General features: G+C 41.6%; 1 protein-coding gene across 2 annotated transcripts in view; it reads left to right on the top strand.

The window, feature by feature from the left end:
- Nucleotides 1–12,521, top strand: part of SMG5 (SMG5 nonsense mediated mRNA decay factor) — a 400,214-nt gene that overhangs the window by 212,127 nt on the left and 175,566 nt on the right. For both annotated transcript variants that reach the window (XM_085638507.1, XM_085638508.1), the window contains 3 exons: nt 3,235–3,930; nt 10,470–10,639; nt 11,087–11,162. In XM_085638507.1, coding sequence (XP_085494633.1) covers nt 3,235–3,930; nt 10,470–10,639; nt 11,087–11,162 — 942 coding nt within the window. The remainder of the gene's footprint in view (nt 1–3,234; nt 3,931–10,469; nt 10,640–11,086; nt 11,163–12,521) is intronic.

Raw genomic sequence — 12,521 nt, forward strand, 5'->3', positions numbered from 1 at the left:
ATCTTATGCAGATACAACACACATGGGTTTCTTTACTGTTACTACTACGCTCCATCTTTCCCTGCTGGCGAAAAACAATCTGAGGATGGAGCCGAAGCCCATGCGCAATACAAACCAAAGGAGGAGTCACCGAACTCGTGACTTCCAAAGACTTTCCAAAAGGAAAAACAAACTGCAAACATCCGGGCCCAACACCAGATGGCGATCTGTGCACAGTGTATAGATCTGCAGCTCTACATGCCAAGAACAGATGCATACTGGTAAGTAGCATATGCCTTCTTAGTAGCCATTACGTCTTTACAAATAGTTAGTGAACTACAAGCACTAACTATTCAGGAACCCTTTCTGCAGATGCATCTTAAGGTTGTTTTCCAACCTAATCCTACAATCCTCCCTAAAGTCATTTCTCCCTTGCACCTCAATCAATCTGTGGAGCTGCCCGTATTCTTCTCGCAGCCACAAACAGTCGCAGAAAGAGCTCTTCACACCTTAGATGTCAAAAGAGCACTACTGTACTACATAGAGAGAACACAACCTTTTCGTTAGACCAAACAACTATTCGTGCCTTTCTCACCACCATACAAAGGCAACCCCATATCAAAATCTGGGATAGCTAGGTGGATTGTCAAATGCCTACAGATTTGTTACCACAAAGCCAAACGTACAGTTCGAGGCATATGAGCTGCAGATTACACACTGTGCATAGATCGCCATCTGGTGTTGGGCCCGGATGTTGCAGTTGTTTTTCTATTGGAAAGTCTTTGGAAGTCACGAGGTTTGTGACTCCTCCTTTGGATCATATTGCGCATGGGCTTCGGCTCCATCCTCCGATTGTTTTTTTCCGCCATCAGGCTCGGATGTGTTCGTCGCGCTCCAGTTCGCAACCATTCCAGTTTTCCTGTTCGGCGCGCAATCCTTCCCCCTTCGACGGTATTGTCTCGATCGTGTTCTCCACACTCGACACGACTCAACAGTCGAAGTCTTCGATTCCGGTCGTCGACGAAGGCCTTCGGGCCTACCTAGGCTCCTGTCCTGGCACATGGCACTAACCATTCAGGAACCCTTTCTGCAGATGCATCTTAAGGTTGTTTTCCAACCTAATCCTACATTCCTCCCTAAAGTCATTTCTCCCTTGCACCTCAATCAATCTGTGGAACTGCCCGTATTCTTCTCGCAGCCACAAACCATTGCAGAAAGAGCTCTACACACCCTAGATGTCAAAAGAGCTTTACTCTACTACATCGAGAGAACACAACCTTTTCGTAAGACCAAACAACTATTTGTGTCTTTCTCACCACCACACAAAGGCTACCCCATCTCCAAATATGGGATAGCTAGGTGGATTGTTAAATGCATACAGATTTGCTACCACAAAGCAAAACAAACGCTATCTGTTCCCCCTAAAGCCCATTCTACACGTAAGATAGGGGCTTCCATGGCGTTTTTAGGGAACATCCCCTTAGATGATATCTGCAAAGCAGCTACATGGTCAACACCGCACACTTTTACTAAACACTATTGTGTAGACGTGCAAACTAAGCAACAAGCTAGTGTGGGCCAGGCTGTTCTCAAAACATTGTTTCAAACAACTGCAACAGACACTGGTGGTCGCCGCTAGGAGCGAGTACTGCTACATAATCTATGCACAGTGTGTAATCTGCAGCTCATATGCCTCAAACGGAATATGCTACTTACCAGTATGCATCTGTTTTTGGCATGTAGAGCTGCAGATCTACACACGCCCACCCGCCTCCCCGGCTACCTTTATCTGTTCCAGTTTTATCTTATTTAGATACAGCACACATGGGCATCTTTCCTGTTTCTTACAAAGCTCCATTATTTCCCCGCTGGCATAAAACAATCTGAGGGTGGAGCCGAAGCCCATGCGCAATATGATCCAAAGGAGGAGTCACATACCTCGTGGCTTCCAAAGACTTTCCAAGAGAAAAACAACTGCAACATCCGGGCCCTACACCAGATCTATGCACAGTGTGTAGATCTGCAGCTCTACATGCCAAGAACAGAAGCATACTGGTAAGTAGCATATTCCTTGTTTTGGCAGCACAGCTTTTCAAAGCCATATAGGGGGACTTTTGTCTAATGTCACTTACTACACATGCTCACACTTCACTCACACTTGCTGTCCTCCATTGCCTTTCCTTGAAAAAAAATATATAAAACTGCATGGGATCCTCAATTTTGGTGATTGCTTCTCAGGGCCAGTACAGGGGTAGAGAGTCCACTGACGTAGTGCTGTCCTTACTTAGAAGTTTAGAAGCCTTAATGCAGGTACACTGAGATTTTTCCGCGGAAATGTACCTGCCAGAAGGTGGTCGCAGAGCCAGGAAATCAGCAGAAATTAGTTGTTTCTTCTGCTCTGTACTTCCCAGTTAGACACCACCTCTGCTTATTAAAGACCTAATCTTGGTAAATGGTAACAAATTCAAAGATGGGATGAAAAGACCCACCTCTACTGTGAATAGATGACTGAAATGGCCTCTGATTTTAGCCATGTGAGTGGGAGCAGTTTAGGACTGAAGAAGGCATTGCTTATATTTGGGACACAGGTATACTGCAGTTAATAATGTTATTGGTAGCCTTTGCTAGCTTTTTCCATACAGGCAATGCCGGTAGATAGGGGCCCTGGAACTCAGTACTCTGCATCATACAAGTGCTTTTTGCATTTAAAGACATTTAAAGGCTCACTGAACTGATGGCCTGAATAGATCTTGAACGACCAAATTGGCTGCTGAAAATAAAAAACAAAAAGCTCTGATCACCACCTCTTCTACAGCCTAATGTGCTGTCATTTGCCTAAAATGATGAATTAATGTTGCAGATAATTTGGTTTACTTTGTTACCCGCATTGTTTTCATTGGGTTGTTCAGATGGTAAGTATTCTTAATTAGAGAAGCAATAAGCAGGTGTTCATGTCATGTACAGCTGTACATCGCATGCTGTGCACACTCCAGCCATCTAGTGTTGAGTAAGAATGTTCCATGTTTCTTTGAATATGTTTCGGACTAACTTGTGGTACCTCCCCCCCTAAACCCACAATGCACCAGGGCATTTTTCTTACACCGGCAGAAGTAATAATTGCCAGTAAGCCGTGTAATGAAAAATATTGTGTGCAGTCTTGTCCAGGCCAAGATTGGTACATTTCCCTTAGTTCCATGTGGGTTATTTATTATGCAAATGTTTTTGTCTAATATCAGTGTTTGTTATTTTCCACAGATGATCCAGAAGTAAGAGAGTCCCCGAATGTCCCTGAAAAGGGAGTGGAGCCTCCTCCAGATGCTGTCTCCATTGATGCAAGCCAGGAGCAGAGACCGAAACGTCTCTCCAAGAAAACCAAAAAATATTCTTGCTTGTCCCGCCTGAGGAGACGTCGGCATCCACAGAAAGTGGACGAGAGTGACCTGAGCGAGGGTTTTGACTCTGATTCTAGCCAAGACTCCACCAAAGGCAGCGAGAATTCAGACAGTGGCTCGGACAAGAGCTATGAAGAGGCAGAGGCAGCTTTTGATGTGGAGACAGACTCTGATATGAACAGTCAGGAGTCTCGCTCTGACCTGGAAGACATTGAGTATGAGCCCAATGGGGAGTGTAAAGGCAAGGTCCTTAAAGGACCCCAAGAAGCTTTAAAGGACACTGAAGAAATGGCTGAGTGCAAAAACCAGACTGTCCCCAAAATTGAGAATCCAGATCCTGCTGCTAATGGTCCTGGACTGGCCCCCAGTGATGCTAGCATAGCTAGTAACCTCCAAGCCATGTCCACCCAGATGTTCCAGACTAAACGCTGCTTTCGCCTAGCACCCACTTTTAGCAATGTTCTTTTGAAGCCTAGTCACGAACTATCTACAACTAAGTCGGTGGACAGCAAGCCCATAATGAATGGGGATGCAGAAAAACCCGGCGTAGTTGAACCAGGTAATCGTATGAAGTGCATAATTCAGATTACCTCTTGATTCCGTTCTCAAATAACTTACAGTGCCACAGAGTATATTACGTTTCTATAAATGATTTGTAATTTTACAAGTGAGAAGAAAGATAATAGCTCCACCGGACTGGACCTTGATTTAACCATAAAAAGTACTTTCTTTCTGGGTTTCACAAAAGTATTCTGATTTTAGAGAAATTATTCTCTGTTGCAGTTCTATTTAATAAAGCCTGTGTTTAATATGATTGCTTTGAGCTTCTGCCCAGTGTGGCAGTCGTGGTTAAAATAAAGACTTGGTGAAAAGACAGCTTTTAGTACCCATAAAGTAGCTCCTCTATGTACCAATTTATAGCTCTGTTCTATGTGAAATAGGATTTGGTTCCACAAATGCCAGATTTCTCTCTGGGGTAGATAAATGCTAATGGCACTGGCCAACCACCTATATTCCTAAAATGCACTTTAGGTCTATAGATTACACAATGCTATCACGTCACTAAAACAGTCTGGGAAATGAAGTGCGATGAATAGCTTCAGATCACAACGATCATCCTGCTTTCGCTCTTTTCTGCATGCAGAGTGCACTACTATCAGATTAATAACTGATGGGTTACGATTAGTTTTTGATAAAATCAGTCTTATGCATGACCATTGTTTATTTTCCTTAAACACTACCCTAACTTAAACATTGATTGCCCTTTTCAATTATACACAGTCTGTAATGCAGACCATAGATAACGTGTTTATCTCTTTCCTTATTGAAGACTTGTACTCCTAGGTGTATAAATTCAGTTCCTATGCGGATCTATGGGTTGCCATATGTCTAGTGGAGTCATGTAATATAATATTGAGTTTCAGATTGAGAAAAACAATCTGAGTTAAATGGGCATAATCGTGTATCTTTATCTGTAGAGGTTTCATTCTATTTTGGTTGGTGTCTGCTCTAAAATATTTACCTTTTTTAGTGCTGTGGATGATGAAAACATAACAAAGGCATTGAAATTCAGAGCTGAAAAGAAGCTGATATGTTTTCAAACAAAAAAGTAGAATAATTAGAAAAGTCTATAGGCTTGCATAATTTGACAAATAAGTTAAAAAAACACTTGTTTACATGCTATATAGCATAACACAGTCCTAAGCCTGGCAGTAAATGTAAAATTATAGCAGGAGTAGAGTAGGCGTTTAGAGAGTATGTGCAGGATCTGGTGTATTTTGGGACTTGTATGTTACATTGATTACAAGTAGGTATTTAGGGTTTAAGGGGTTTAGGGAGTTGTAAAATGTTTCTTCATGAGATTGAACAGAGAATTGGGTTGTTAAGTTGCGTTCCAGTGTTGGGAACCTGGAACGCAGGAGCCAACTGTGCAAGAAGCATGGATGGTGCTTAGGAGGCATGTGCTGACAGCAGCTACCTTTGCATGGGTTCACAAATGAATCACGCACTGAAACCACCTTCAACTAATAATTAGAGGGTTGAATTTGCAGTGTTATGCTATATTCTGGGGTTATTTAGCAGTGTGTCATGTTCATAGTTCATTTTCTTTTCCCTAGCCAAGATAGTCTAAACTAGGTAAATATCAATTTAACCGTTTGTAAGAAGGCAAACAGTCCTATTTTAATTTACAGATTTGTAAACCGCAGAAGAGCCAGTGTTTAGGAACAATTTGGAGGTGTAATTTATAGTTTGTGTTTCAATTGCTTGAGAAACACATTTTGTATACAAAATCAGCGTTTGTTGTATAGTGTACAGATTTAAAAAAAGAAGTTACTTCACCATGGACTCTTTGATATTCACAAGCCTTGAGATTTTCCTGGAATACATTCCAACAGATCATTATTAATTTAAAAAATAATTTTGTATACTTTGTAGAAGATGAGGTAATACACTTTTGGAGGAATCGATTTTCCTCTGGCCCTCTGCTTTTGCACGGGCAGTGTCTTCTGTCGATGGAAGATTCTGGATGGCAACAAGAGAAGCTGCCAATATATTGCCCCCTCCAACCATATGGAGTAATATAATATTTGTGAGCATAGACTGCACCAGACCTCTTGGTTTTCTAGCATAATCCTAGAGTTAGATGGCTCCATTGTTATCCAGTACATTGTTGTAGAATCTAGGATGGGGGCAATTTTCCCTTGACCTGGGAAAAACAACTGTAGTGGTGATCTCGAACAATAAACTCATGAATGAAAGTGTCTACATTCCCCTTTCTCTCTAAAATATACAAACGTAGACTTGGTCAAAGATACTTGCCTATGGCTAATGATATTTATACATGACGAATGCCAAAAATGTATTCCAATCTGAGTGGCTTTAAGCATTAGTTGTCTACCAGATTTAGCTTCTGAATCCTGTATAAATAAGGCAGTGGAGTTGAAAAGTTTTCCTTAGCAATAATATTTGATGCAGCGAATGCATTCAGCTCTTTAAGTAGTGTTTTCTATTTGTGGTGTTGGAAAAATCACCTTTGGCTGCTCTATCTAAACTTGGTTAGACTTCTCACTTTGGCCCACCTCTAGAATATCAGTAAATGGTTGACTGTACGCACAATACAAATAATGGACAAGCCAAGTGTATGAAAGTGCCCCTTTTCGACATGGTGACCCCTATTTTATGCCTGGTATTTGATGCAACTTTGACTGAAGTGCACTGTTCCTGCTAGCCAGGTCCCCAGTGCCAGGGTTCTTTCTCAAAAAGAAGTTAACTGTGCAGTTGTTCCACAGTAGGCAAAACCTTTAGCTCCCCTGTAAATGGTACCCCTGGTACCTACGGCCCAGTTACTAAAGAGGGTACCTAAGGCTGCACCATGTATTGTGCCACCCTAAGGTACCCACCACCAAACGTGCAGACTGCCATTAGAGACTGCATCAAATGGTGCTGAAAAAAGTGGAAACATGACATGGTGGTCTGCCGGGTCCCCGGACAGTGGATGAAATATATGCAAGTCACCCCTAAAGCAGGCCTTACAGCCCTAAGGCAGGGTACATTATATTACATATGTGGACATATCTGCATAAGCAGATATGCACCAGTGCTGTCTAGTCCAAATGCTAGATAGTGCAAGTGACCAGTGAACCCATATTGAGTACATGTACTGGTCATTAAGAGTTCCCCTGCTACATGATGGCTTCAATGTAACCTGTGGTATTTGGTTTCAAACACCTGGTCTTAATTAAATCTATGCTTATGCCAGTAGTTGATTTATTAAAATATCCAGAGGGCAACTTAGAGGTGCCCCCTGAAAACCTACCAACGTAAAGTGTTCTGGCTGACTGGTGTAGACCAGTTTCTGACTCCCTGCAGGTCAGAGACCACACTCTGAGATGAGAAACAATGCCTGCTCCGGCCGAAAGTGTTTTCACCTCCTCCAAGCAGGATGGCTAGTAATGAGCATATCAAGGCAGAAGGCTTCAAAGGCCTCTGCCACCTTTGATATGCCAGGCACGGAAATGCCTCCTCATGCCCAGGGCCCGTTTGGCACCAGTACAGACGGTAACTCAGCTGGTCCCGAGGCGTGTTCTCTATCAGGCTAGTTACACCCCTAAGGTGGGCTACCTTAAGTAAACACGAAAAATAGAATTCCATCATCTTGGTTTTTGTTAACCCTGACCCAGTGTATTTAGTTTTATGGCCACGCCCCACAGGAAGTGGTCATGTAGGCGGTGTAGACACCCCAAAGGGGAGTAGCCCATTGGCTACTCCCCTTAACGCCCCTAAATTTAGTATTTAGGTGGCACCCCTGAAACCAGGAACTCTGATATGACGGACCCAAGAAGACGAGGACAAAGAAGAGAGAAGAAAGTGGGAACTGATGACCAGCTGCAGAGTTCTTGTTGCCAAACCCTGCCTGCACCTGTCTCGACAATCGTGCCATACCAACTTATCCTGCCGCTGTGCATCTGCCAAGAACCCCGGTGGGCTGCCAGCACTTCAAAAATTGCCACCAATCTCTCTTGGAGTAGAGGAGCTACTCCCCTTAGTTGGCAGGCACCAAACAGCAAGGGCTGGTCTAGCATCTATCCTCTCTCAGTTCCATCGATGCAGCAGCTGCCTAGAAAGAGGTAGTCGTACTCCAGGAGGTCAGATCCGTCTCCCCACCTAGCGAGAAGATGCCATAAACATCCAGAGCTGCACAGCACAAATACCGAGGTACCAGACCCCTTGCAGAAACCAAAGCCTGTTTGAGTCCAATCCGGACTCCACCGACTCCAAGTCAGAGCAGCCCACTAGGGATGTCAGCACTGCAGAGTCCCACTTCAGGACTGACCCAGCTGACCTGTTTTATTCCCTCAGCGAGCGAGACCAGCAGCCCTGGGTGCCCTTGACACACAGGCTTAGCTGACCTAACCACTCTGCACCCGACTCGTGGATGGAGAGGCAGAAATTTAAAAACTTAAAAATCCACTGGTAATTTGTGGGTGAAATTCTTTAAACTAAATCGAGAACCAATGCTGCTTGCTTTATGGCGATTGTTCAAACATTCAGCATGTTTGCCTTTGAGCCTATTTGGAATAGTAGCTCTGTAAAATTATTAGTCCTTTTTCCATACATTCGACAGTATATGTTCAATGCCTGTTCCACATTCAGAATTCAGTGCAATAGGCTAATGCAGCCGGAAACTACTGTAGTAGAATGGGATATGAAGGTTTGTAGGTTCTTTTGAAATTTAAAAAATATTACTTAGCATCTCAACTGATAATGGCTGTGGATTAGCTGTACATTACTTGCAATAACCCAGCGATTTGGGCTTAAAAGATTTTGTGGGTTTGAACTATTTCTTTTTTAAATTTTGAAGTTAAGTTTGAAATAGGTCACTCTAGAATAACCTTTTTAGCAATGACTACGCATAGTTTATGCTATTCATCCTTATAATTGACTTACTCTCTGGGTTTTGCTCATCTGTGGCCGAGAAGCATATGGGTTGTCTGAGTCTTGCGGGCATTTTTAGCCTGCTAGTTGAGTGCTGCTTTCCTTCATAGGGAAACAAACTGCATCATTGCAGTTGGAATTGACTCTCATTGCTAGGTCTGTGGATCCCTGTGATTGTGACATTTATCTTTTGTATCCTTCTTTAGGCCACTGATATCTTTGATGTGACTTAGCTGCATCTTCTCAGTGGTCTACACTTGATCATTGCCATCTGTAGACAGCATCCATAGCCATGCATCCCAAACTACCACTTCGGTTAAACTAACATGATGTTTGTTAGTAAGGTGATAATAATCTTTAGGTTTTATCCCCAATTACCATTACGAGCTTAGAATAGCTGTAGCACCCCTAACAAGTGACAATTTCCCCCCCATAACATTATTTTTAGGAGAGATCTAGCCTATGTGCAAGGGTCTACTTCTTTATAGCCATTTGGAGCTATTTAAGTGATGATCCTAATTGAGGTGTTGAGTATAACAATTTACCACTGTATTTTTTGCTGGGACTGGGATCTGTTCGTCTGCCTGTATGAACAGCCTAGAGACCCCTAATCCTTTTAGGTAGAGATTGTCCCTCACTGTTGGTCTGTTTCGGAACAGTGCAGTGATCTACCTGTAATAAATGCCAATCCACACTGTTCTATATTTCTTTCTTTGTGCTTTTACTTGAAGTCTTGCCAGGAGAGATTGTAGATAAATATCTACTCTGCAAATGTACTCGTAGGGAATTCTACGATTTGTAGATTTCTGAAGCACACTTACTACTTGCAGTTTTGAGAGTAGGTTTTGAAGGTTTCTTCACTGTACGATTTTTGTTCTCTATTTTTATGTAAGGCAAAGATGAATATGGTCCTTTGCCATTTTTTGTGTTTTTGATTTACTGAACATGACCTGGTAAGTCTTTCATTAGTCCTTTCAGGGCATGGTAAAAACTGCTATTTCTTCTCTTTTTCCTATGTATGTTAATTTCTTAATTATTTTTATACAGTTTCAATCTTTCTTACTTAGCTATTGGAAAAATGGCTGTGACAGTCTAAGTTTAGCTTTCACCCACCTAAGGTTAATGTTAACCTGAAGTTGATTTTCAATCCTTGGTCAGTGTCTTCTGTATCCATTTGATATTTATTGTAATGTGAATTGGAGATCCTGCCCTATATTTTAAAGGCCCTCCCTGGCCTCACATTTTTGGTGAGTTGGAAATAACTCTCACGGTCATAAGCGCAAATCATGCTTGCTTGTCTCTGCCAGTCATGTGCGTTTGATAGAACTGGAACATATGTCTCTGAGAGAGGCTTTGTTCTTTTTGGATTATAAGTAGATTCATCATTCATTTTTTTTTTTTTTTTGTATGGGCCCTTTATTCTAAAGAGAATGTTAACTTATTTTTACATTTTCTTTGACTGTACCATGCCTCTTTCAGTCTTTTTGATATGACTGTTTCTTGCTATCAATCCAAATTCTGTTTGCATAACACATTTCCAAAGTGTCTGTATTATTTTTCTTAGTCTTGCTTGGCAGAGCTCGTTGACCTGCAACCTTACCGAGCTAGCTATACCTCTTCAGTCTAGACTGATTTCTTTTTAATGCATTTTTTCCATTATAGACGATGGGTCTGATTCTGAAGACAGTGTTGTCAGCAGCAAGTCCTGTCGAAACGAAAGAAGTCTTCAGGAGAAGCTGGAGGTTGTTGCCAGCGAGGGTTTACTTCCAATTGTCAAAGTCTTCCTGGACTGGCTGCGAACAAACACTGACATAATCATCATGTGTGCGCAGGTAGAGGTTACATTTCAATCTGTTGTTCAAGATCTGAGAAGCAGTGTGCAAGAGGCTTGAGTAGACGTTCATTGCGGCTTGCTTTGTTGCTATCTGTCAGACTTCATAAGTAGAATCAACGTTTTAATCAGGATGTTTGTTTATCTTTAGGCTTCTAGGTTTTGCAAGCATGGTTTTGAACTGATCATTTATCAGTGCTTCTCTTGGTGTTTGCGGTCAGCAAAACAGATTTGGCTCCCTAGCAAGCCTTTGTTACACTATATAGCAATGATAGTGAACAGTCACTGGTGGATGAATTTAAGATTATAGGAAGTGTCCTTCCATTAAATGCAACACATTATCTGTACTTAAATATATACAGAATTAGAATGTCTTTAGAGTTTTGCACAGAGGAATTCTTTTGAACATCAATTTAATTTGTCTTTTGTTTTACTATTGTTTTTATAGAGCTCCCAGAGTCTCTGGAACAGAGTGTCGATGCTTCTTAACCTTTTACCAAATTCCTCGAAGATACGGGAAGCGGGTATGTAAAATACTGTGAAGTAAAATCCCATCCTCCACCTTCTACCTTTTACTTCCTTTGTATGATTGAGGTGGTCGTAGATGGACTCTCAAAACAAATCACTGCCTTTGCGCACTCCCTCTCCGTGGAACCTTTTAAATTGTCAGAGAGGTAAAATGTCTTACGGCCTCGCGAGCAAATGTGTATTGAGCATCAGTGTTTACTAAATGTTGGGAGCTCCTTCCAGTCTCTTGGACGTCGCAATAGTCCGGTCACAGGAACTGGAGATATCTGTTGTGTTAAATGTGGGTAGAATACAGGCCTATCATAGCCCTCTCTTGTGTCACTTTGGAGCGTAAACTAGTTAGTTTATGACCTGTAGTCTGTGTAAGCTTGCCCCCGCGGCGTACATATTTATTAGACAGCCATATTTGTAAGCTACATTAAACATGTCCTTATCTGGGCATTGTTTGGATTAGGTCAATTTAGGTGAAAGCTGAAAGAGGAAGAAGGTTTAGGGAACCAAGGGAGGTGGGGGTAGACATGTAGTTCTACTTTCTCAAGCCTATACAAGAATATAGTATGCTTTACCTTCATAGTGTCTGTGGTAGCTAGGGCTAGGCCTGTAGAGTAATTGGAAAAGTACCCATTTAATTTTTCCCAAAGGTAAAGTCAGTGGTTAGTTAAAAACCTGAAACGCGATTGCTCTGTATTTTGTATTCTTGATTCCTGGATGATATTCCTCCTTTTGCCAGATGTTTATACCCTTTTTTCATGGTTTTAGTCTGTCCGATTACATGAAAATAAAAATTCTGTTTAGTAGTTTTGAACCTTATTGAGAGATGCTTTATCTGATGTTGCCTGAAAATTGTATTTGTTTGACTGAAATATCCTTATTGTCCCTCTGAAGTCCCCAAAGTATGTACTATGGTAGTCTGCATCATTTGGTGTAAAATTATTTCAACCCTGAAGTTAAATACTCTGCTCTCTCCCTCCTTATCCTTACTCATGTTTCTTTAAGGGAAAACATTCTCATTGTGGAAAGAGACCTCTGTGATGTGTTTGTGCAAAGATCTCTGTTCTAATTCATGACTTAATTTTCACAGATGTTTTCATTAGGGCTAAAATGTGTGTAAAAGCTGCTCATTGCTTTCATAATATTTTGCGTAAATCCGCTATCATCTGAAATGCTGCCTAGATTAAATTGATTGTACTTTTATTTAATATTGGTGTTATGCTGGAAATATATTATCTAGAACCCTAATAAAATGCTGTATTTGTGTGTTGTGTGCAAAAGTCCTCTGTTACTACTTTAGAGTGCTAGCTATTGGAGGACCTCCATATTGTGTACGTGCTTTCATTCTTCTATTTTTCCTTAAA

Source organism: Triturus cristatus, chromosome 12 (genome assembly GCF_964204655.1).
Source record: "Triturus cristatus chromosome 12, aTriCri1.1, whole genome shotgun sequence".
In the NCBI taxonomy this organism is placed as follows: Eukaryota; Metazoa; Chordata; class Amphibia; order Caudata; family Salamandridae; genus Triturus; species Triturus cristatus.